This window comes from Penicillium angulare, assembly GCF_028827245.1.
Source record: "Penicillium angulare strain IBT 27051 chromosome Unknown utg000005l_segment0_segment0, whole genome shotgun sequence".
Lineage (NCBI taxonomy): Eukaryota > Fungi > Ascomycota > Eurotiomycetes > Eurotiales > Aspergillaceae > Penicillium > Penicillium angulare.
In genome coordinates, this window is record NW_026623164.1 from 1,474,004 (window position 1) to 1,497,685 (window position 23,682).

Consider the following 23,682-nt stretch of genomic DNA (forward strand, 5'->3'; position numbering starts at 1 on the left):
GGATATACTAGACCTCCTAGATTCTCCGGGCGACCCTGTCCAGCGTGGACTTAACCTCCTTCTGGACATTTTTGATGAGATCGGAAACAGTTAGCAATTCGTTAATGACACCAACGCTGGCGCCACTAAAGATATTCATTAGAAGGCACTTCACCAGTATACCAGTTTCAAGTCGAGCATTCAGGTGGAGACTTACGCCCATACTGTCCGTCGGTAGTCTTCTTTTTGCTCAGTCGCGTTTTTGTAGCGCTTGATGATTTCCTCTTGGCTAAGACCAGATTCAGCCTCTTTGTAGCTGATACCTATGATGGCTCTTCCATCATATTGTCTAGGGAAGACATCGGTTGATTGGAAAACATCATGCTGAGTGGACTTGACCGTCGAGACACCCCCATCATTACTGGACAGAATTGTCTCTTTAAAATGAGATGGAGCTGGACATTCAGCAGTTACAATGAACTGAAAAAATTGTAAGCACTCTGCCGAATTTAGGGGAATGGGAAGGTCATCTTACTCTAGTTCCCATGACTACACCGTCTGCGCCTGCAATCATTAATCAGTCAGTTGGCTATGCCATATACCTATCCCATTTAATGGTATCACAATAGATCTGTGAACTTACCAAGCCCAAGCGCCGCAACACAGCCCCTGCCATCGACAATCCCACCAGCTGCTAGGATTGCAGTACGCGATGCAGCCTCAGAATCCTCGATCGCGTCTCGCACCTCGGGTAAAAGTGACAGTAAACTGGCTCCCTGTGCCCACTGATGCCCTCCCGCATCGGAGCCTTGCACGACAATGACGTCCGCGCTCTGCTGCGTGGCATTTCTGGCTGCCTGGACGGTCCCCACTTGCACAAAGATTCGGACATCCCAATTGGATTGCGTCCGAGCTTGACGAATAGCGTCTATAATAGGAAGATGGTCTTCGTCAGATTCCGGAAAAGATAACCAGACGGCCACAACTCGGTGCTTCCTCAGGATCGGAATAGCGTTTTCAATAAAACCTGCAGGCTGAAAGGTAATAAAACCGACACCAATAGGGAGATTGCCTGTGGAAGGGATATCTCCCAGTTCTGAACGTGCTTTTTCAAGTTGATTATTCAGGCTCGTGAGTTGTGCTGACTCTGTGGTAAAATCAAACCCACCACCGATGAAGCCTATTTTGGAACAATTAGAAGAGTGGAGACACTGGGGCATATGGACATATCCAGAAATTGCACAGGCAATGGAGGCACGGGTACGTAATGCTCATATAAATCAGCTCTAGAGGATATAGACTAACCGAGGCCTCCGGCTTTTGTTACAGCTGCAGCTAGGGAATATTCCGCGAATCCGAACATCGGCGCATTGGCGATGAAGGGAGATTGGGTATGTTGAAACCATCTCTGAAGAAGCTGTTCAGAGTACGCCATCGAGTAAATGAATTCCAGGAATTGTTTGCTGTGTTATTTTGGCAACTTCCAAGGATTGAAGGTTGTGCAGCGTGTAAAAGAGGGGCAACATCATGAATCTGACATAATTAATGATGAGAAATCAATATTTATTTGCACCAGAAATTTCCGGCGCCTTTCATAATTCCACGAAAATTGATCTCAAGACTGAAAAAGATCTCGACTTTGAAATCCTACCTTGATTAAGGTCTACCTTCTCTCCGCTATCTCCTTTGAGCATTTTGGAGAACGAACAACTGGCACCCGCCAACGGTAGATACCAAACATAGTCTTCATGACTTGACATCAGGATGAATTTACTACTCACATTTGACATTGTGGAACCCCGGTAAAAATCTCTAGATCGGTCATCAATCTCCCTGTTTGCCTATGGTGTTTCCAATTGATCCTTTCGTAGTCCCTGCACCTTGCCTTGACCGCAGGCCTTGCTATTGATATAGGTCTAAGTTATAATATAATATTGTTCTAATTTGGCCCACTTTGACAATTTTTTTGCTTTGTTTTATGCATGCCATAATTTGTACATGAAGACCTCTTTCCTTCAATTGTGCTGTGCTTCCAAGTATGCTTATGCTCTTGGGCTAGTATTCAGCACTGCCAGTGGTCACTCATCATCTTAAAAAAATACTCGACCAGTTATTAATACAAAACTTGCAGTCTTAAATTGATTAGCCAGGAGTAAATCTATTGATTAAAATCATATTAAGTTGTTGTTCAAATAGTCCCATCCACCATATTCAATAAGCACCACCGGATGTGGAGAACGACGGCGCCAATTTTAGCACCAATTTTTAGCATTTCGTCACGGATCATTTCCATGTTTGGCTCGTTAAAACGCCTTGGTACATATCTGCTTGGCCCGGCAACTAATACATCCACAGCATCCGCGTGGTTCCAGCCTTTTGAACTCGGCACCTCAATGATTTTCAGGTTACATTCCTAATTAGGAACTCGAAGGCGACTTTAACTATCTCCGAGATCCACCTTCGGTTGTAGCAAGATTCTGCAAGGGTTCTCTCGTCCGCACTTTGCATGCGGAAGCTTCTTAATTCTACTCCACCTAGTATGATCAAACACGGGCTTCGGTCCGTGACGTTGATCATAACGTACGCGTCTGCGTGGAAGAATCCACAATTGTAACTGGCCATGTATCGTTTCGCTGCACTATCTTCCCTGCCAAGTCTCTATTCAGAGGGACTGAAAACTATATAAGCAGTCATGCAGATCTCACATCTGATAGTTTCCACTCCAGTCTTTCTTTAAATCCTTGGCCCGTCATGTTATTAAATTCACTCCTTGCCAGTCTGGCCATTGGGTCAGCTCTGGTTGCTGCTGAGCCAGTCCCAAGATCTACCTCCCAGTACCCTGTTATCAAGACCAACAAGGGCTCTGTCCAAGGAATCGTTTCTGATTACCGTAATGATATTACCGTCTACAAGGGAATTCCTTTTGCTGCCAGTACTGCTGGTGAAAACCGCTGGAAGAAGCCGAAGGCACGCAAGGCTTGGTCTGGTGTGAAGAAGGCCGATACATGGGGGCCTCAGTGCGCCCAGTCGACTCAGTCGTCCGCTGGAATCTTCAACACTGCATCTAATGTCTCCAGTGAGGACTGCCTGTTCCTCAACATCTGGACCCCCACCTACAACGATACCAGTGATCTGACCTCCAAGAAGCTGCCTGTCTATGTCTGGATTTTCGGGGGACGTTTTGAAGCTGGATCCGGTGATGTTGCCACATACGATGGATCTGGTTTGGCCAGCAAGGATATCATTGTGGTTACTTTGAACTACCGTCTCGGTGCCTTTGGATTCCTCGCTCACCCTGAACTCTCTGCCGAGTCTGGACACAACAGCTCTGGAAACTACGGACTTTTGGACCAGCAGTTCGCCCTCCAATGGGTGCAGGAGAACATCGCTAAGTTCGGTGGAAACCCCGACCAGGTGACTGTTGGTGGCCAGTCGGCTGGATCTTCCAGCTCGCTTGATATGATGTACTCCCCACTCTCTAAGGACCTTATCAACGGTGTTATCTCCGAGTCGGGAGCCCGTGGCCCTCACGACCCTATCACTGGTAGTGACGCTACCAGCTACCGCACCAAGGCTGCCGCCGAATCCCAGGGAGTCTCATTCCAAAAGGAGCTCAACTCGACATCTGTAGCTGAGATGCGCAAGCTGTCAACTGAGCTCCTTATTAGCTACGGCTCTCTGAGTGACACTATCTTTGAAGGCACCCAGTTTGAAAACCTGACCAGCTCCTTCATGGAGCCTCCTCTATGGCGTCCAAACATCGACGGATACGTCCTTACACACAACTATGGCCAGGCTCTCGATCTCAATGCTCATGCCGATGTTCCTATCCTAACTGGAAACAACAAGGATGAGTCAGGTGCCGCTACTGACTCCGACTTCACTGTTGCTACCTACAAGAAGCTATACACCGAGATGTTTGGCACTTTTGCCAAAGAATTCTTCTCTCTTTATCCCGGCAACAACGAGACTGAGGCCAACGATAACAGCAACGCACTGTTCCAGGACCTTAGCCGCGTTGGAACCTGGCGCTGGGGTGTTGATTGGACTGCTGGCGGTGCCAAGAGCGATGTCTACACATACTACTGGACCCATACCCCCGCCGAGGATGCTTCAGCTGGTGCTTACCATGGTAGTGAGCTTTGGTACGTGTTCAACAACATTCCGTACACCGATTACTCAAACGTGACCTGGACTCCTCTTGACTACAAGATTCAAGAGAAGATGTCAAACTACTGGGCCAACTTCATCAAAACCGGAAACCCCAACGGCGACGGCCTGACCCACTGGCCTACCACCACTACAGACAAGGATGTCATGTGGCTTGGCAACTCTTGGGGCTCTGGCCCTCTCTCCAAGACCGAGGCTCGTATTGAGTTCATCAAGCGTTGGGAGGCCACCCTCCAGCAGTGGTAAGCTTTTGACGAGCTTTCGCATTTCTGCTTTAAGCCTTGAAGCATCCGCATCATGACTTTCGACAATTATTTGTCTTTCATTTATTTATTCACTTCTTTGCATCACATTACTTTACAATTCTTTCACGGCCCCCTCTACACTGAATTCGGGAGTGCCCTTTTATGTACATGTAGAACTTCATATAAGCACAATGGACAAACCTCAATATTCCAATATTTGTCGAGCTACAATTTCAGAAAGATGCACATGGAATCCACAAAGATGCTGACAATATAGCCTCTGGACTTTGCTTACAGATATGCAGGGATAAGCCTTCTTCCCCGATTCCAATACCATGGATGCGAGTGAATCCTTCGACGCTAAAGTTCACCGGGATAACATCGGGAATAAGACGCCCCCGCATCTACCCCAGGTCTTCCCCGAACACAAACCCCAGACCCTCCTTAATCCCCAGATTCACATGTGTTCATCTATGGAGTCTTTCCTCCTTTTTGTAACCATGAATCTAAGAAATCCAAACAAAATCCATGGTCAATTACTTACCTTCACCAATGTACAAATCGTACTCATGGGACGCCATTGAATCACCCCCAGCCTTTCCCCTCACAGAATCATTACTGGATGGGGACCACATTGTAGGGAAAACAAAAATTCCTTTGATCAACCCCCACTTCCCCCAACTCTCAACAATCCCATGACTCGTGGGTGGAAAAGCGTATAGCCTAGGGATTTCACGAAGTTAATGATTTCCCACCCAATTTAAAATGTCCACATCTCTGCTATAAATGCAGACGTCTGGTCCCTGTCAATTACTGTATTTTCCCTATATTTTCTTCATCAGTCTCAAAATTCGCAAGTCAGTATTTCAGCCCAAAATGGTGCTGCTGCGTGGAAAGAGCGTTACTTGGGGGATCACAGTTGCTTGTGGTGCAGGTTTCTTCCTCTTCGGTTATGACCAAGGTATGCCAGCTTCATAGCCTCCTTGGGGTTGATCGCAGTGACACTGCGATGATGCATGGATGATATTTCAGTTCGAGCTAACCTTCTTTCGAAAATGAATAGGTGTATTTGGTGGTATCCTCAACAATGAAGACTTCCTTGCTACGTTCAACAATCCGAATTCCACAATCCAAGCCCAAATCACGTCCACTTATTACCTTGGCGCGGTCTTCGGCGCTCTCTGCTCACGATTCATTGGCGACCGAATCGGACGTCGTCGCGCGATCGTTCTGGGATGTATTTTTCTGACAATTGGCGGCGCATTGCAAGCTTCTGCAAGTACGCTTGCTCATATGATTGTCGGTCGCATCGTTGGAGGATTCGGAACTGGTCTGAACACCACTGCTATTCCCATGTGGCAGGTTGAAACTTCGAAACAACATAATCGAGGAAGACTAGTTATCATGGAACTGGTACTTAACATCTTTGGTATTGCCGTCACAAGTTGGATGAATTATGGCTTTACCTACCTTCCTCACAACTCTGTCTCGTGGAGATTTCCTCTGGGCTTTCAATCTTTCTGCTCTATTGTGACATTGCTCTTGACTTTGATTATGCCAGAATCACCTCGTTGGTTGGTGCTTAGGGGCCGCCTAGATGAAGCGCAAGATATTCTTGCTCGTCTGGCCAATAAAGATCCCTCTGATCCGGAAATTACGGAATCATTGCAGGTTCTCGTGAACACCGTTCATCATGAGCAAGAGGCTGAAACTGCCTCTTTTCGTGATCTCTTGAAGAATGATCGCTCACAAACTTTGCGACGTATCTGTCTAGGCGCTGGGCTTGCTCTGATGCAGCAAGCTTGTGGTGTTAATATCATTGCAAATTATCTACCCGTTGTGCTCACTCGATCCCTCGGCTTCACTGATCGGATGGCACTGATTATCTCGGCAGTTTACTCCCATGCGTTAACTTTATGGGCAACTACTTCCATGCTAGCGATTGATTCAGTTGGCCGACGTCCGTTGCTGCTTATAGGCGCTGCTGGACAAGGAATTGCCTTCATATTGATAGCTGTTGGTATTCGGCTTGGAACACATTCGACTTCCATCCTGAGCGTGGTGTTCATATTTGTCTATAACTTCTTCTTTGGTATAAGCTATCTTCATATCCCTTGGCTTTACCCTGCGGAGATCAATTCTCAGTCGATGCGCAATGTTGGAACGTCGATATCTACCACGACAAACTGGCTATTCGTATACGTGGTCGTTATGGTGACACCGATTGGCATGGATAATCTTGGTTGGAGCTTCTATTTAATGTTTGGTATCTTCAACATTGCCTTCCTTCCATTTATTTGGCTCTTTTATGTCGAAACTGCACGTTTGTCTCTTGAACAGATCGATCGAGTGTTTGAGATTCAATTTGAAGGAGGTAAGGGTATGACTTTCAAAGCTGCACGAGAGCAGGTCCTCTTCGAAGCCGAGATAGCTGGTGAAGGTGGAAAGGGATTTGTTGTGAACACGATGGATGCCAAATGTTCCGTTAAGCACATGGAGGAGTTATAGATTGAGTTACCAGCGGTAGTTGTATAGGTGACTATCTTATGAGATGGCATGCTCCAAATATTTATTTCGCTTGAATAGAATCACGACATTATAACGCGAGATAGAATATTTCGCCTTCTAGAGTTTCAATATATGATCATTTACTGGCTGGAGTTAAATGTACGTGAAGCGGTCCTTTCTGCCAGAATAAATAAATCTTCTGTCTCTCCATCCATCCTTTGCTTTCCTCGGAAATCTTCATGTCAAAGTTGAATATGACTCGCGCTAAGATCATTCGCATTTCAACATATGCCAAGCTAGGGCCTGTGTATTAGTGACAGTTGTCAATTATAGAAGCCGGTATAGAGCGTTGACATACTTTCTTCCTAGGCAATTTCGAGGTCCGACATTGAACGGTTGTAGTATATCAAAGTCGTCGTTGGCATACCGCCGATCTCCTAGAAAGCGTTCAGGGTTATAAAGGTCTGGGTCTGTAAAATGCTTTTCATTGTGATACAATGCCCAATGGTGTATGGCGACAATTGTCTTTGAGAAGAATATATGTTAGCCTCTGGCGATGAACAAATAGAAGAAGAGAAAAATGCCAAGAGGCATCCTTGATCTTACATCTTGAGGAATATATCGTCCAAGAACAGTACGGCCCTCCGAAGGGACAACGCGGGGTAAACCAGTCGGGACAGGTGGGTATACTCGGAGAGCTTCGTTCAAACAAGCCAGCATATAAGTTAACTGGTTGACTGAGGCCATGGTGATTTCTTTCTCATTTTCGAATGTAGACCGAACCTCCGTAGTAAGCCTCTCGAGGACGTGGGGGTTCGACAATAAAAGATAAGTTACGCCTGATAGAAGAGTGGCCGTAGTCTCAGAGCCTCCAATGATTAAGATGTTACCATTTGATTGGATATTTTCCATAGTAAGATTCTTTTCTTTTGTAAGTGAATTTGACCATGTTATGGACTGGAGATAATATACTGACCAGTTCTTCTTTCTTTAGCAATAATCCCTCAATGAGATCAGATCGTTCATTTCCAGGTTCCATTCGTCTTTGCAATTTTTCCATCGACAGCTTCGTTTGTCGTACAAATCTTCGCAATGCAGCCTTGGGAATCAATGCCCAAAATAGTTTATTGAGTAAAGGGTAGAACCCCACCGACTGAAAGATGGTGCCCGCACGGGCAGATTCAAATATTAAGTGGACGTAGGGATGATACTCTGAGTTCTGAAGACATCCAAAAGGTTCACCAAAGGCAAGGTCTCCAATAATATCAAATGTAGTCCAGTTATACCAGGCAGTTAGATTGATAGTCTCTGCCCCTGCAGCACAATTTTCATGCAGCCGCTGAATAAGGAGGTCAAAATACACTTTGATTAATGGTTCCTGATCTCGCATGGACTTTTCAGAAAACCCATGAGCCAATTGACGCCTTAAGACGCTATGTTCATCGCGCTCCGCATTGACAATATTCACTGGTGAGGCTTTGACAGGTCGATAAAAGTTCTTTAATTTTCCAAACTCCTCGACACCAGGGCGGTGTCCCATAATTTCTTTCCAGGCAGTAGCATTTGAGAAAGCTAACTCGTCTGGTGCGATGCGCACCACGTCGCCATACTTTTTATGGAGATCTAACACGTCATATGGCATAGTCCCTCGTAGTAATTTCCAGCAGTATGGAATCCGAGACATTGCATGTAGTGTTGGCCCTGGGAAGGACCGCAGCGGGTGGAAGAAGACATTGTAAAGTGCTTTCCCTAGAGTATGGATTAACCCCTGTATCGATATTGTTAGAGTTTGAGAAATGGTTGGAACGTTTTAACAAGGGGTTGGGAGTGACTCGCGGGTTCAAGGTTGGTTGGACTTACAATTGTGATTAGAGTAGCTACCACACTGCCAGGGTTGTGAAGCAGGGACTGGAGAAAAGCTATCGAAGCCATGTTGACTTCGGTTAGCAATTGGAACTATGAAATCGGGCGAAAGAGGTTGTCAAGTACCCCGTTACCTCGATTGTTTTACCTGTGGGTCCCTACGTCAGTCCTTGGTGGGGAACACACAGCAGCCCTTGACAACGTACATACTGTACAGTACATTGTAAACGGGCCCTACGCCCTACCAAAGTATTGCCTGCATTTTATGGTGGCGTAAATTGACCGATAATTCCTAGGCTCTGATTGGCTTCATATGGTAAGCTCGTTCGCATTCGTATCTAGATCCCCTTAAGGGACAGAGTCTATCGTGAGTAATCATTGCGCTTTGATGGATATCAATCAATATTATAGGTAATGCTCGAAGAAATCAGTCAATAATAATTAACCACATAATGTTCTTAGCCTGGACTACAGGCGTTCTTTTCTCTATTGACATTTTACGAATGTGCAGATAACCCAAATATTAGACAAACCCCAACTTTAATAGCAGACGATGACGACGGTGATGGTGATGATGATGGATATTTGCATCATTTGCACTAGGATTAGATCACCAGACCACGTGAAGTGATCACGGGTCTATTTACCTTGCCTAGGTACACGGTTAACAAGTAATATTGCAAATATTCCAAAGGTTATCATGTGTAATGTAATGTGTTTGTACACATGATGATTCGCGAAAAAAGCAGTTTAAAGTAACTTACTTGGCACCAGATGACATAATGCGTCGGTTGATAAGTTAACCAACATCACCAGGACACTTCCCGCAATGAATGCATCCGAGTTGTTCTCCTCCATTTCCCCCACTCAAATTGAATGTCGTAGACAAAATGTTCGAGGTGAGATAATCATGACTTATCTCTGAGGGTTGAGAAAGATTTGGAATCATTTATCTCTGATTAACCTGGCTAACCTGGCTAACATCAGCGCCGAGCTGCGGATCGATACCACCTTCGAATGCACCGCGCCCGCTCGGCAGTGCTGACTTCAGATGAAATCGTTGAGGTGCGCGCAGCTCAACGAACCTTCGAAGGAGCCTATGTTCGAACCGCCCTCTCGCAATTTTCCTTTGCCCTCGTCGTTCTCAAGATTTTCACCGCCGAGTTCTACAGTATCGGGGCCCTCTTCGCGATCTACGGCACTGGAGTCCTCATTATTGGATTGTTCCGCCGATCCCAAGGGAATCGCCAATTCTTTTCAGAGGTGGGGGAGGATGGAATTCACCGCCACAAATTCCGTACTAGTGGAAATGCAGTCGTCGTTCTGACCGCACTCAGTATTGCTGCATATGCGTGCTTGATCGGTCTGACACTTTCGCTGCAAAATTGATAACGAACCGCTTGCGAAACATGGAACGACCATTCCGTACCCCGTATTCATACGCTTATCAGAACATTTCCTGAGCCCCATCTCCCTGAACAATGTGTGCGCCTACCCCCTGCGTGACCGCCAAGCGCCAAGGATGCTGTGCCACCCTACTGGATAATTGATTGCCTGTCGGGCGTGTCGGGGGAACGATAGCGGGACGATCATCATCGTGAGTCAGCCCGAGCTTGCGGTTGGTCGGAGATCGCGCTGCTGTTTTGATGCCCGAGAATCGCCAAGCAAGCCGAGTTATGTTCTGCGGAAGGGGAGGACTGGCCCGAGTGGAAGAGTTGTCGTACAAGGCGTTCCAATAGCTGGCTGAGAACCTACCGGAATCGTGGGCTTTGAAATCGGACCATGGCCTGATTATTTCAGATCCTCACTTGTGATATATACAATCGCCCCTTTCTCTTTGGGAAGCATAGCTGATATCAGCCTCGGTCTCACGGGCACCAAGACAAGCAAAGGTACCTCGATTGCTTTTAAGTGGACCCCCAGTTCGTGAGCTACGCAGCTCTCCTGAGTCTATTAGATTGGCACAGGGATGCTATGGGTGATTGCTCCACCATAATGATTTGGCCTAGGATGTCTCGAGCCAAGCATTCTAGGCTGGAGATCAAGATCATATCATAATATCACCAGATCTTCCTTGCACCTCCTTTCTACCTATTTGTATATAGAGAGCCTCATAATCCTAATCGATTATTCCCACTTGATTTGTTCAATAATATTCTTTTCCTATTCCCTTTAGAGCAAAACTCTGACATCATTCTGTGAGCTCCGATGCCCCATTTTATCCCCACCTAGAGTGGACTCGGCGATCTTCTTTAACTGCTTGGTGATTTCATCAATTGACTGTGGCTTGACTCTCAGACCTTTTTATTCTCTAGTCAGTTTTTGCTCTTGAATAAGAGGGGAACGGTTGCCTGTTCCAAGCAGTATAGCTTGTGCTATAGGCTCCATATCAAGGAGGTTTGTTTTATCTATGGTGAATGCCTGTTGACCTTTCCCATCGATTGATCTCCACCGCACACAGCGCAAACGCCCAAAAGAAAAAAAAATAGTTCAGAATACCCCTCCAAAGGAACATCTTCAACCCCCCCAAACATTCAATTTCCAACTTTGAAGAGGACGATTTGACGGAAAGAGCTCCGTGGTGAATAGCACCGCAGCTTCACTATTGAAAGTGACGTTTGCCCGGAGTTGAGTCATCCGTGACTCCCGCCTTACTTTTCACCCCTCCCGCTTTGTCTCTCAGGGCCTTTCAACAGATCCAGTCCTCTTTGAAGAAGATCAGAAACATCTTCACCGTCTAAAGATCACTTTCAAACTCGCAATCGCTTGCTTCTCCGGAAAGGCCTCAGGCACTTTATCCGGGGATGGCACAACATTCCGATATTGCACGGTCGGCAATCATTTCGTCCGCCACTTCGCCAGATCCTGCAGCCCTGGGTGATCAGAGGAATATGAACTCCCGCCCTGACGGTATCAGTTCGAATGGAAATGGGATCCGCTCGGGAAATGAAGGGACTCTTATGCCTCCGAAAACTGTAGTCGGAAGAGCGCTAGGTAATGACCTGCATTCCGATGCCCACAAAACTTCGCAGGCGCCCAAGGGCGGAGTCGGAACTGCCCTGACTGACACTCCGATTTCTACCGCACCCCCGTCTCCACAGATGTGAGTGTTACCCCCCTCTTAGTCGTCAAATTCTTCTGCCACTCGGAACCTTGTTTTGAAGAATTCCAGCTTTCAGCCTATGAGCGAAGACAGGGGCTTGATCGACATCTGCAATGTGCATCGGATCAAGCCTTGTCCCGCTTCATAGGGCGGAGAAATGCAGCCCTCGGGATGCACAAGCTAGCTCGCGTGCCCCCCTCCGGTCCTTCTGTCGATGTGACTGGGTCCGCGCTTGTTTGCTTGTTTGTCGCGTGATCCATTAGTGTTTCTTTGGTTTTTTGAGGCTTGACTTTAGTCTAACGTTATTTCTACCTACAGAAACGGTCGTAATACTCATCCTGGTACTCCTGGTAGCAGCCGTGTTCGAGCAACTACTCTTGATATTCCTGGCCTCACCAAATCAAAGGTCTCTCCAGATGGCCGCATTGCTCAACGAGATGTCGGTGCTAAGTTGGTCATTGTCATGGTTGGCCTCCCGGCTCGAGGCAAAAGTTACATCACCAAGAAACTTGCTCGTTACCTGAACTGGCTCCAGCATGACACTCAAATCTTCAATGTTGGTGAACGTCGTCGTGTCGCAGCCGGAAAATCTCCCTCCCCAGCCCCTGCTTGTGGCCAGGGAAAAGGTCCAAAGAATGTTCACAGAGACCTTCTCGACTCGGTGCGCCGTCTGAGCGTCAGTGTTGGAAGTCAAAATCATGGCGAGATCTCACCGCCGGATGAAGCACCTCTCCCTCCCCCAGTCGTTCCAGCCAAGATTCTTGTGAACGGCGAAGACCCCAACCCGTCAATCTCCCAGCATGGCAGTACAATAGTTCCGTCAATCGATGCGGGGCCTGGCCAGTCAATCAAGGGCGAAGAGGCTATTAAAGAGGCATCACCGGAACCCATGGACCAGACCGCCAATTTCTTCGACCCGCAAAATCAGCGCGCTGTTAAGATGCGAGAACAGGTGGCACTCGACACCCTTGATGAACTTCTTGACTACATTCTGGATGAAGGTGGCAGCATTGGCATTCTCGATGCGACCAACAGCACTATGGAACGACGAAAGGCTGTAGTCGACCACATTCGCAAGCGCGCTGGCCCTGAACTTAACATCTTGTTCCTCGAGAGCAGCTGTGTGGATCAGACCTTGCTGGAGGCTAACATGCGTCTTAAGCTTTCTGGGCCTGACTACAAGGGGCAGGACCCTGTTAAGGCACTGGAAGACTTCAAGAGACGTGTGGGTCTCTATGAAAAATCGTATGTGCCACTGGGTGAATATGAGGAAAAAATGGGCATGGCTTTCATTCAGATGATTGATGTCGGTCGAAAGGTCGTTGCTCACCAAACACATGGTTTCCTGTCATCTCAGGTTGTTTACTACCTTCTTAACTTCAACCTCTCCCCACGCCAAATTTGGATTACACGACACGGAGAGAGCAAAGACGACCAGGCTGGTCGTATTGGCGGAGATTCTGATCTCAGCGAGAATGGCCAACGTTATGCCAAGGCGCTCACAGCCTTTATTGATCACCACCGCCAGAAGTGGGAAGTTTACCAGCGCCAAAAGGACTTGATCAAACATTTCCCACCCCGCCCTGGTGACAGTACTCCTCCTAATCCCTCTTACATCCCCCGTGATCGGCCACGCAATTTCTGCGTATGGTCATCAATGATGAAACGAGCTGTTCAGACAGTGGACTACTTCAACGAAGAAGACTACGATGTCAAGCAGATGCGTATGCTCGATGAACTTCACTCTGGCAGGATGGAAGGCATGACCTACAAAGAGATTCAGCAGCAATTTCCTGACGAATATGCTCACCGTAAGAAGGATAAGCTTTTCTACCGATACCCCGGTCCTGGTGGTGAAGGTTATCTCGACATCATCAACCGCCTCCGAGCCGTCATTGTTGAAGTGGAGCGTACTACCGACCATGTCCTGCTAGTCAGTCACCGATCCACCGCTCGTGTTCTCTTGGCCTATTTTCAGGGTCTGAAGCGTGATGAGGTCGCCAACCTGGATGTTGAGATGGGTGTTGTGTACATGCTCGAGCCTAAGCCTTACGGCGTTGACTTCAAGGCGTACCGATACAACCCCGACAATGATTGGTTTGACGAAGTTCCGAACTATCAGTTGAAACAAGTAAGCGCACATGACAGGATGGCAAGCATTGTGGCCTAAGCCTCATGTTGCAGCGAATGAAAAGCGTGGCGATGTACTCTCCATGATCATGACTTGTGATGAACTGCGATGACCTTTCTCTTCTCCTTTTTTTATTATTTTTTTCTCAATTCAACCTTCAAGAACGTGTCTTGCAGATCCCCTCGGTCAAAGCCAATACATGGCATCATTTTGCATATCTTCTCGCGTCTAGCTTTCCCCGCCTTTTTCTCTCTCTTATATTTCATTTTGCGCAAGCTACACCCTACCGTCATTGCTTTGTATTATTTTCAAATTCTCCCCTCTCGGCTCTTTTGCTTTTCTCATGGATCACAATACAGGCATCTTTTGCATCCGGGCGTTCAGGGTATGATTTCTGACTTTCACCTTATGATACTCCTTGTCTTTGCATGGGTTTGGCGTTTCAGCGGAAGCGATGACTTGATGAGCTCACCATATTATTCACACACACGAGCATCCTTCGCCAGATATCCGTCATCCATGTACAGTGACTTTGAGGTTATGAGGGTGTTCTGCCTTTTTTGCTCTAGTATGGCCTTTTTTTTCTATGCTGGCAACTTTTGCTGGTCTCAATCAGGTTTACAATGAATCTAAATGACCGTTGTCTTTCTAATTCAACTGTGCATACGTCTGTGCTCATATACACATAAGCAGATATTTTAGATGGCTAAACAACAAAAACGAGCTTCAAAGTAATGCTAAGTTATTATATTGTTTCCATAAATACTTCAATGTTTCTGCCCGAGTACTTCCTATCAAGTCAACCTGTACAGACGAAAATGTCTATTCATCCAGCTTCACCCGCTCAAAAACCTCCAAGAACGTCTCAGGCTCATCTGCCCCTTCAACCAAATACTTCCCTTGAATAGTAAAATGCGGAACCCCCGAAACCAACCTCCTCGACGCCGTCAATGCTTCCGCATCAACCTGCTCCGCCCCATCACCACCCTCAAGAATCTTCAATATCTCCCCCTTCTCCAATCCCGCCGCAACACCCGCCTCAGTCAAAACTTCCGCATCCGTAATGTTCTTCTCATTCTCGAAATAAGCTCGGAAAAGATTCTCCACGACTCGTGTCTGCAGTCCACCAACTGCGTCTGTTTCGTTTACGGCTCCGGCTCCGGCTTCCTTCTCCTTCTCCCCAGCATACCAGATGAGTCTGTGCGAATCCCGTGTGGAACCAGTGTTACCACCGAATGAGAACGAGATGCCATCTGCTTCACCTGCCTGTGCAAGACGGGCAAACATAGCAGTGACTCGCTCCGCGCCGAATTTCGCAGCGTACATCTCTTGCTTGTTTATGCCGGGGTAGGCTGCCGCATTTGGGTTTAGGTAGAAGGCGCGCCAGTGGAGTGTGAATGTATCCTTTGGGTTGGAGGTTTTGTGTGTTGCTATTGCGCGTGAGAGGCGCCGGTAGCCGACATAGCACCACTATTGGATAATTAGTATTGGAGGCTCTGTAGAGATGTAGTTATGGGGTATTTAGAAGTTTGGAGAGAGCTTAAGCACTTTTCCAGATGTCACATACAGGACAGACGCTATCGGAGATAATTTGAATCTTGATGTTGGTCATGGTTGGGTTGTTGGGTGGTGATGGAGAGAGGGGGAGAGGGAGGGGAAAAGGCTAAATGCAGAATGTTCGATTGCTTTGGACTTCAGTCGTATTATACATACGGCATACACGAGGTGGAGGCTTAGGTACTTTGTGTCGATCGGTGGGTCTCAACGGCTGTCAATTTGTCAGCATTCGGAGGGGGCGGAACTGAGATTATAAAATTGATACAAAGGTAGATACATCAAGTCACGATGTGCTTGTTGTAATTTGGAATTAATCTTCATTCTGAGCTGTTTATCTCGAAGGGGTTTAGATCATACGACCATTCCAATGTTGCTGATCATGAACCGCATGAGAAGTATACGAGAAAAGCTGATATTGACCATGATACCATACAATCAGATTTATGAATGCGCTAAGAGACTATGTCCCAACTAAAAACATGATGGCGTAATATGAACTTCATTTAGAAGGGCCCAAGGACCATGCTGATTTCTCCAACTGCCCTTCTAAATAAGGAACCAGCCCATGACATATTGTTCTAATTTACAGAACTTGCTGAGCCTGGTTGTTGACACTCCATGAGGCTTCAAAAGCAGCAGAGGAGCTGTTGTGAACAGGAACTCCAGGGGATGGATTATTTCCCCGAGCTTGTTCAAGGACAGCTTTGTACTATTTAATTTGTTAGCATATGTGCGCATGTTCGAGAAGAAAAAGAAGAAGACGATCTTACCTTGAAAGCAAAATTCAGAACGAGAGCAACGGCCAAACCTAGGCATACAAGCAGAGGCCCGAACAGGTTGTCCAAGTCCTTGCCGCTTCGTTGACGAATAAGTCGGGAGCGTTTCTCATACATGTACCAACCCCAAGCGGCGGAGAATAGAGCGAAAAAGGTGTACACTGCAGCGAGGGCCTTGGCAATTTGATTATGCTTACCGGCCGCGTTGTAAAGACCCAGAGACAAACTTGACAGCAAAATGCTGATATGCAGCCATTTGATGAATGTTCGCTGGTTGGCTAGCCACACTTTGCTTTCCACGCGGACTGGGCCCGTGTCTTTGATCCAGACACCAGGGTCTCGCACACCAGGTGGTAACGAAACAGTCTCTCTGCCCATCCAAGATGGTTTCGAAATACCTATTGATTGGATAACTGAGGCGAATCGAGACTGCGGCTCTTGCTCTTCAGGCTCTTCGATCGCTTTCTGGGGAGGCTGCACCTGACGCTGATGGGGTTCGATATGAGAGAGACGACGCTTTACTGGCACTTCACTGATGCCGGAAGGCCGACGTAGTGTGGAACGGGAAGTAGGCTCATTCCATCGGGCAAGGGGGGATCCTGAGAGCAGATTTCCACCTGGGCTCCCTGCGCCTCCCAAGAAACTGCCCACTGCCATGTCCTCCTCCGCGCGCTTTGCTAGCCGCTCTTGTTCCTCATAGAAAGCCGTTTCAGGATCACGACGGATGTCATTATCCATATCACCAATCCAGAACGGAAAGTTGTTAACATGATCTTCAAATAACTGGGCAATACCGTGAACGAACTTTGAAAATCGCGGTGCATCTTTGACAAGATGAGAAGACATTAGATCATTGATCCATTCTGCCTCATGGGCTTTCCCACGAAGCTTGATCTCAAGTAGAGCATGTGGGAAACGAACAATCTCGCCAGTCCGAACGGAACCAAATGGGTAAGCCACAGTGCCGTCATCAAGGTCAGTGCGGTGCCATTCAGAAGGATCCCTGCAGGGACGGTCGGCGTCGAGAGAGTCTTCTCGGATCATGGCAAGATTTGTATCCAATGAAATACGAATACGGTCATCGCCGGGGATTTGGAACGCCGTACGGGTGTAGTTGGCTCGGACCATAGGCTGCAGGTCGTTTTCCTTGATGAAAGATTGCAAATCCTCCACATCATTTTTGAGGGATTCTGCTTCGGCTGAGCCTCCATTGTTCATATCCTCCATTCGGTGAACTTTCTTATCCAAGTGGTATTCGTCGTCCAGGAATTCTTTGATATGCTTTTCCTTTAATTGAACCTTAACTTCCCGACTGCTGTCAGAATCGGTCACAGTCTTCTTTTCCAAGAAGATAGATGGCTTATCCTTCAATTGACCCGTCCAGCGCAACCGTAGAGACCCTGCCTCGGGTGCACGAGCAACTTTCTGGTTGTAAAGGTCGAATCGAGGGTTATCAAAATAGAGGGAGGTGATGGTTGGGTCGTCAAGGGTCTCGACATTCTTCGACGTGCCCGGGTTGTAGATGAGAACCGGGAGACGACGAAGAATATAGGTCTTCACCTCTAGCACGTTATCTGCGTGCACCCAGAACTTGTAGGATGAATAGACATCGTGCCCAAAGCCGCGCTCAGGCTCCTTCAGTGGCTGCACGATGTCCTGGGTCAGAGTCTCTCGTACAAAAGAGTACATCACGGACAGGCGATGAACCAATGGCGAGTAGTCCTCCGAGTTGAATGGCAGCTGAGACAGGCGCACCTGCACCAGGGACATCACCCGGTAGTGAGTTCCGCGCTTGCGATCGTGCTTCTTGGCTGCCTTAAGGAAACCAGTGAAATTGATACGACTGTATTTTTCGAGCTCGCTGACTTCCTTGGTGATACTGTCGAGCTCTTGTAGGGCTTCTGTAGCCAGGTTTCGTTTCTCTTTTTCCTCCAGGACGACGGCCTCTTGCTCTGGGGTCGAAGCTAACGGGCGCAGTTTAGCCTCGCATGCCGAGGTTCGCTCACGGAGTTGCCGTGAAGTTTCCGATTGGAAGGTGTTGACCTTGTCCATTTGAACATTCAACAATTCCTGCACAAAAGCTTCCTCGTCCTGTTCGGTCCATTGACCTTCATCGGAGTCGCTACCATCATCGCCTGTGACATCATGTTCTCGCAGCAGTGTTTTGAGCTTGGTGTAGTCGATATACTTGCCCTTCCAAGGGGGGTACACCGTATTCTTGAGAGTCTTTCCGAACCGCATCCTGCCTCGATTTTGATTCAGCACGCAGGATTATATGGCGTGGACGGAGTATAGTGGGGGGTAGAAGGAGGTTATTGGAGAAGAAGTGGGGATGCTTAGGGAGAGAATGGGATAAGAGAATGGGAACACGGGAAGTCCCCGAGTGAGTCTTACGCAGTCAAGCTTGATGAATATAGAATGACAATGCTCTCGGACTGCAAGGATCTTCAAGTTCAAGGGAAAAACAATGTCAAAAACGTCAAGCAGGAATTAAAAACTTCAGGTTTAGTTGATTTAAGCGATCGCAGCTTGTCGACAGCTTTAGCCTGCACTAGTCTGCACGTGCGTCTCTCGCTGGCTGTTAAGCGTTTCCGGCAACCGCTGCTTCAGCCAATGAGAAGCCAGCAGAGGGAAGCTCTCGGATTAAAGATGATCCCGTCACAACTACCGGTATTGTAATTAACGTAATTAACGTACCGAGCCTGTAAAATACAGACAAGCCATTCCAGACCAAAGCTCCCGAGGTCGGCTGAGATGTTTCCCCCCGCTAAAACCCTGGGGTATTAGACTCGGTCCATATAGATTGTACAGATGGATACCCCCGCCTCCCAAGCAGGCCTTTCGCATTTCCTGCATGGCGTTTTGTCTGAACTTTACCAGCACCCTTCTCCTCATGTTCCTGACCCTCCATCCTGCAAGAAACGGGCCTCTGTCGCCTTGATTATCCGTGTTCGTCCGACCTATAACCACTGGCCCACCTCGTCCTCAATCGGAGATCCTTCATTACCAGTCAAAGACCGACTAGACGAATTCTTTTCTCAGCCATGGGTACAAAATGGAGACCCGGAGGTCCTTTTTATCAAGCGCGCTGCGCGTGTCGGAGATCGGTGGACGGGTCATATCGCGTTGCCCGGCGGAAAACGAGACCCAGAAGATACAGATGATCAAGCAGCAGCTATACGAGAAGCTTCGGAGGAAATTGGGCTGGACTTAACTACTGATGACTGCATTCATGTGGGAAATCTTCCCGAACGATGGGTAACGACTAGTTGGGGATCGGTGCCGTAGGTGTCATGGAATATCTGTTGAACTTGAAAATGGATGGTACTGATCTTGCGCTTTCCTTAGATTGATGGTCCTTTGTCCTTTTATCTTTCTAACCACTCGAAGTGATTCTCCGACTTTGAATTTACAGCCCACCGAGGTCGCATCAACTCATTGGATCCCCTTCAAAGCACTTCTGTCACCAAGCGTCCGCACCGTGGAACATGTGGATATCTCACAACGATTCACTAAGCAGAGTGGCTTTCTGGCTAGGATGGCAGTTAGATCATTGATGGGGTTCATGCAATTCTCCGCTGTTCGGCTGCTTCCATCGGAGTCTCAACAATGTTCCTCAGTTCCTGGATTCATCCCAAATGAGAAAACTCAGCCCTCCTTTCTACAAGGTTTAAAATCATGGTGTTTAAGCAACCAAGCAGAATCCGGTGAAAGGGATAGACCGCTCCTCCTTTGGGGTCTCACCCTCGGCATTTTGACCGATTTCCTGGATCTATTTCCCCCCAACGACGCCGTCCAGTTGTGGAAGCCTCCAACTTTTGGCGTACCCGATCTCCGGCTGATTGTCAGTGTCTTAACTTACAATCTACGGAAACACAATAAAGAGCAATTGAAAGCGGCTGGCATTCTTAAGAATACTAACTTAGACGACAAACTCAATGCGCTGTCTGCTACCTCGGATACTGTCACCCACAACCAGGATCAGGGCGAGGTTGGCAGAACCGAACGATCAGGGTCCAGTGGCCAAACAACCGATGGGCATGCTTATGCAGTTGGCATCATGCTACGAGGTTATTACGATCGATTGCGTGTGGCGATCTATTTATTTCTTGCCTGGCGCATTGCACTAGGATCGGCAGCCGGCTTCACTGCTTGGCGCTTCTTTCGGCGACGTTGATAGTTTACGAGTTGTGTATAGTGTTCAAGATATCTAGACATGTAATACTTAAACCTCGCCTCCATCTGATAAAGCAGTGGGGCGAATCGAACATATAATACCAATATCAAAAAGATGAAGCTATATGGAAGCTACAAGCTGGCATTAAAGTATCAAGGACGGCAGATCTTATGCAAAGCAGCTGTGTATAACTAAGTTAGAGCCCGGACCCGCACATGCGATAAGGTTACATAATCCACTGTGGATCCACCACCGTAAACAATGCCCGCGTTGCTCCCCAAAGTTTCACCTTCTTCCCGAGTTCATTGCAATATGGCTCCTACTCAGAAGCTCTACCCCCGAGGGACAGTGAAGCGCATTGTTAAGGCTCACTCGAACAAGAGTGTTAGCAAGAATGCCGATATCCTGGTATGTCTCAAGTTCTAGCCCCGGACGCTACTACGACATCACTAACCCGGTGTTTGACTCGATGCGATAGATCTTTCTCGATTATATGCTGTTTATGCAAGAGTATGAATGAATCCCGCCTAAATCCAATCACTATTCGGTGGTCGCAGACTACGCGGTTCTCCGACAAGCCCCCGATTGAAATCGCAGTGGGCGTGCTAACCCTACCTGCTTGGTAACAGATTGATGCGCGAAGCCTCCATCCGATCGCGCAAGTCTGGAGAGAAGAATATCTCCGCAAACTCTATTCGAAAGGTTACTGAGGTATGTCAAAGATCAATACGATACCGTAACTTGCAGCAGTGACTATAGTCCTGTACTTTCGACATACACATATACTGATCAGTGCGCCTGTTCATCTAGAAAACACTACGCAAATTCCAAGGATGATGATATTGAGGTTTTACAACTGGTATTTACTTGGTCAATACACGTGTAATCGGAAATGGGTGGAATAGGGCCTCTGGGCTAGGTTTCTTGTCTGCTTTTCTTGCGACGAAATGGCGTACAGGCGTTAAGAGGGATGGTGATACCCATAAAAAACAACTTCTCGTATTTTTCTTTTGTCTTGAAGCTTTTTTCCACCTCCGTAATCAATGTAATTAAATCCTTGGTGTTCATATAAAGGGAAATCAGTTCGTAAAAGATGTCTGGAGTAGTGAATGTAGCCGGTGTAAGGGAGCGCGATGTGGGCTGAACCGATCAGGAAAGGGTTCGGGCGACTTCCACCCGCATCGATTCTTCTCTTTCAACAATCCGACTTTCTCCCCCCCAACTTTACTCCGGACTTGTGGATTATCTTCCCCAGAGCTATACATTGTAAATCATTTTCTCTACTTTCTCTTCTATTAAACTTTCGTCCGTGTGTTACCCACATTCCACCATGGGTCCCGCCTCCGCCACACAGAAGTCCAACAATGCCAAGGACAAGAAACACACCTCTCGAGCTTCGAGCGTCTCCAAGGCTGAACCAGAGAGCCCTACTGAAAATGGATCCGAGCCTGCTTACCTCAAGGAGTTACAGAAGTCAGTATCTGGATCGCATGTGACACCTATATAATACTAACGAGCAGCGCGTTTGTAGGAGCCTTCGCAATGCGGTGAAGAAGCTGGTATGTAGTACTTCTTCCCTTGGCTGGCATCTGACGAATGAGTCGACCACTTGAAATATATTGTGTGGAAGTTTATGCTAATGAGCTTCCTTCTTCGATTATTAGAACGCTACCGCGAAGGTCGACATCATCATCTCCGAAAACCCAGGCAAATCGCTCGACGAACTTGTGGAGGAGAAGAAGATTAATGGAGATCAGAGAGCGCAGGCACTGAAGAAGCCTGCTCTCCAAGCTACAATCTCGCAAATCGAGGAACAGATTGGTCATTACAAAGAAATTGCTGCCCAATACGAGGAGAAATTGGTGAGCCAGAAGGCGGCTATTACCAAGGGTCATCAAGAGGAGCTGGAGGCTGTACGCGCAAATGCTGTAGCCGATGCGACTGAAACTACTGCACAGGCTCTGCGTGAAAAATTGCTCACCGTGAGCAAGTTCCTTTGTGCCGCAGCCAATTTGCGACGCGCCGGAGACGAGACAGCCGAGGGCCGAGCCTTTGAAGCTGTTCTATACCAAGTTTATGGAGGTAGCCAGGATGCTGTGACGTCCATGGTGAAGCTTATCGAGGGATCGGATGAAAAGCTGCAGGATATCGAGGGCGGGGCCTTGGATCTCACTTGTTAGTAATCTCTTATTCTGATTCTCTTGAACTCTCTTACTAACGGCGCGTTTTTAGACGGAGATGTGAAGCAGACATCCAACCAACACGCACCCGTCGAAGAGCCTACCCAAACCGCTACCGATTCTACTATTACCTCCGATCCAACTCTCGTCAATGCTGGCTTGACCGAGCTCCAGGACACTTCAATTAGCGCTGCGGCTGCCACTCAGGCTGAGAGCTCCGCTCCTCAAGTTGACCAAGTGGCCCCGCCGGCCCAGACTGCAACTGGAAATGGAGGTAACCAGGTGGCTGATGCAACCTATGATCCTACTTCCATGACTTCTTCAGCCACTACCGATGGCTGGGTTGAAATTCCGCGTGACCCTGCCGAGACCGAGACTGGCCTTCAAGCTACCCCCGCCAACAATGAGACCCACAATGCTAGTGAGGACGCATCAGGTGCCAAGGGTAACTCTGGCCGTGGCCGTGGCCGTAATGGACGCGGTCGGGGTGATGGGTCTCGTGGTGGACGTGGCCGCGAGAATCGCGGTCGAGGTGACCACCGGGGTCGCGGTCGGGGTGGCGGCCGTGGTGGCAAGCGTGGTGGTGCCAATGGCTCTCCAACTGCTACACCTACAGGTGAAAAGCAGTAGAGAGAATAAGAAGAAAGCCCGGGTTTCTATCTGTCGCCTTCCCACTTTGTCTTGAGTTAATCGGTCTGGTGTGATGGATGACGAACGCAACGAATTTTCTTCTTTGGAGTGATGTCTTTCTTTTTTTACAATTACGAAGAGAGAGAAGAAGAAAAAGAGCTCTTTTATTAATGTGTTTTGTTTCGAGCGTGCATATTCCCAGACTTTGTCTCATGTATTCTATGTTTAAGTTGTTTTCGGGGAGGGAGAAGAAAGACCAGTTGACAAGGGAAGATCAGATAAACAAATTCCATGGGTTTAGTCAGAGCCGAATCCAGTAAACCCCCATCTTCCACCTTGAAGGATCCACTTAACTAGTGCCCA

General features: G+C 47.7%; 11 protein-coding genes across 11 annotated transcripts; 7 read left to right on the forward strand and 4 right to left on the reverse strand.

The window, feature by feature from the left end:
- Positions 1–16: 16 nt before the first annotated feature.
- Positions 17–1,342, reverse strand: N7478_007941 (nitronate monooxygenase; the record flags this gene model as incomplete). Its single annotated transcript, XM_056924155.1, has 5 exons — positions 17–125; positions 197–459; positions 515–543; positions 623–1,159; positions 1,285–1,342. 5 exons carry the CDS (start codon positions 1,340–1,342, stop codon positions 17–19), a joined length of 996 nt encoding a protein of 331 aa, XP_056776881.1.
- Positions 1,343–2,730: 1,388 nt separating this feature from the next.
- Positions 2,731–4,395, forward strand: N7478_007942 (carboxylesterase/lipase family protein; the record flags this gene model as incomplete). The annotated part of the gene is made up of 1 exon (XM_056924156.1): positions 2,731–4,395. The coding sequence occupies one exon, from the start codon at positions 2,731–2,733 to the stop codon at positions 4,393–4,395; it is 1,665 nt and encodes a 554-aa protein (XP_056776882.1).
- An 875-nt stretch (positions 4,396–5,270) lies between these two features.
- Positions 5,271–6,902, forward strand: N7478_007943 (sugar porter family MFS transporter; the record flags this gene model as incomplete). Its single annotated transcript, XM_056924157.1, has 2 exons — positions 5,271–5,355; positions 5,458–6,902. The coding sequence occupies 2 exons, from the start codon at positions 5,271–5,273 to the stop codon at positions 6,900–6,902; spliced, it is 1,530 nt and encodes a 509-aa protein (XP_056776883.1).
- Positions 6,903–7,229: 327 nt separating this feature from the next.
- N7478_007944 (cytochrome P450) lies at positions 7,230–8,834 on the reverse strand (the record flags this gene model as incomplete). The annotated part of the gene is made up of 4 exons (XM_056924158.1): positions 7,230–7,427; positions 7,509–7,823; positions 7,879–8,670; positions 8,763–8,834. 4 exons carry the CDS (start codon positions 8,832–8,834, stop codon positions 7,230–7,232), a joined length of 1,377 nt encoding a protein of 458 aa, XP_056776884.1.
- Positions 8,835–9,655: 821 nt separating this feature from the next.
- N7478_007945 (uncharacterized protein) lies at positions 9,656–10,154 on the forward strand (the record flags this gene model as incomplete). The annotated part of the gene is made up of 2 exons (XM_056924159.1): positions 9,656–9,664; positions 9,753–10,154. The coding sequence occupies 2 exons, from the start codon at positions 9,656–9,658 to the stop codon at positions 10,152–10,154; spliced, it is 411 nt and encodes a 136-aa protein (XP_056776885.1).
- Positions 10,155–11,569: 1,415 nt separating this feature from the next.
- Positions 11,570–14,038, forward strand: N7478_007946 (6-phosphofructo-2-kinase PFK26; the record flags this gene model as incomplete). Its single annotated transcript, XM_056924160.1, has 2 exons — positions 11,570–11,868; positions 12,187–14,038. The coding sequence occupies 2 exons, from the start codon at positions 11,570–11,572 to the stop codon at positions 14,036–14,038; spliced, it is 2,151 nt and encodes a 716-aa protein (XP_056776886.1).
- A 783-nt stretch (positions 14,039–14,821) lies between these two features.
- Positions 14,822–15,611, reverse strand: N7478_007947 (DsbA family oxidoreductase; the record flags this gene model as incomplete). Its single annotated transcript, XM_056924161.1, has 2 exons — positions 14,822–15,469; positions 15,567–15,611. The coding sequence occupies 2 exons, from the start codon at positions 15,609–15,611 to the stop codon at positions 14,822–14,824; spliced, it is 693 nt and encodes a 230-aa protein (XP_056776887.1).
- Positions 15,612–16,139: 528 nt separating this feature from the next.
- Positions 16,140–18,573, reverse strand: N7478_007948 (SPX domain protein; the record flags this gene model as incomplete). The annotated part of the gene is made up of 2 exons (XM_056924162.1): positions 16,140–16,265; positions 16,327–18,573. 2 exons carry the CDS (start codon positions 18,571–18,573, stop codon positions 16,140–16,142), a joined length of 2,373 nt encoding a protein of 790 aa, XP_056776888.1.
- A 570-nt stretch (positions 18,574–19,143) lies between these two features.
- Positions 19,144–20,509, forward strand: N7478_007949 (NUDIX hydrolase; the record flags this gene model as incomplete). The annotated part of the gene is made up of 2 exons (XM_056924163.1): positions 19,144–19,616; positions 19,681–20,509. 2 exons carry the CDS (start codon positions 19,144–19,146, stop codon positions 20,507–20,509), a joined length of 1,302 nt encoding a protein of 433 aa, XP_056776889.1.
- Positions 20,510–20,821: 312 nt separating this feature from the next.
- Positions 20,822–21,395, forward strand: N7478_007950 (uncharacterized protein; the record flags this gene model as incomplete). Its single annotated transcript, XM_056924164.1, has 2 exons — positions 20,822–20,917; positions 21,303–21,395. The coding sequence occupies 2 exons, from the start codon at positions 20,822–20,824 to the stop codon at positions 21,393–21,395; spliced, it is 189 nt and encodes a 62-aa protein (XP_056776890.1).
- A 444-nt stretch (positions 21,396–21,839) lies between these two features.
- N7478_007951 (uncharacterized protein) lies at positions 21,840–23,319 on the forward strand (the record flags this gene model as incomplete). Its single annotated transcript, XM_056924165.1, has 4 exons — positions 21,840–21,982; positions 22,041–22,068; positions 22,174–22,684; positions 22,742–23,319. The coding sequence occupies 4 exons, from the start codon at positions 21,840–21,842 to the stop codon at positions 23,317–23,319; spliced, it is 1,260 nt and encodes a 419-aa protein (XP_056776891.1).
- Between the last annotated feature and the right edge of the window lie 363 nt (positions 23,320–23,682).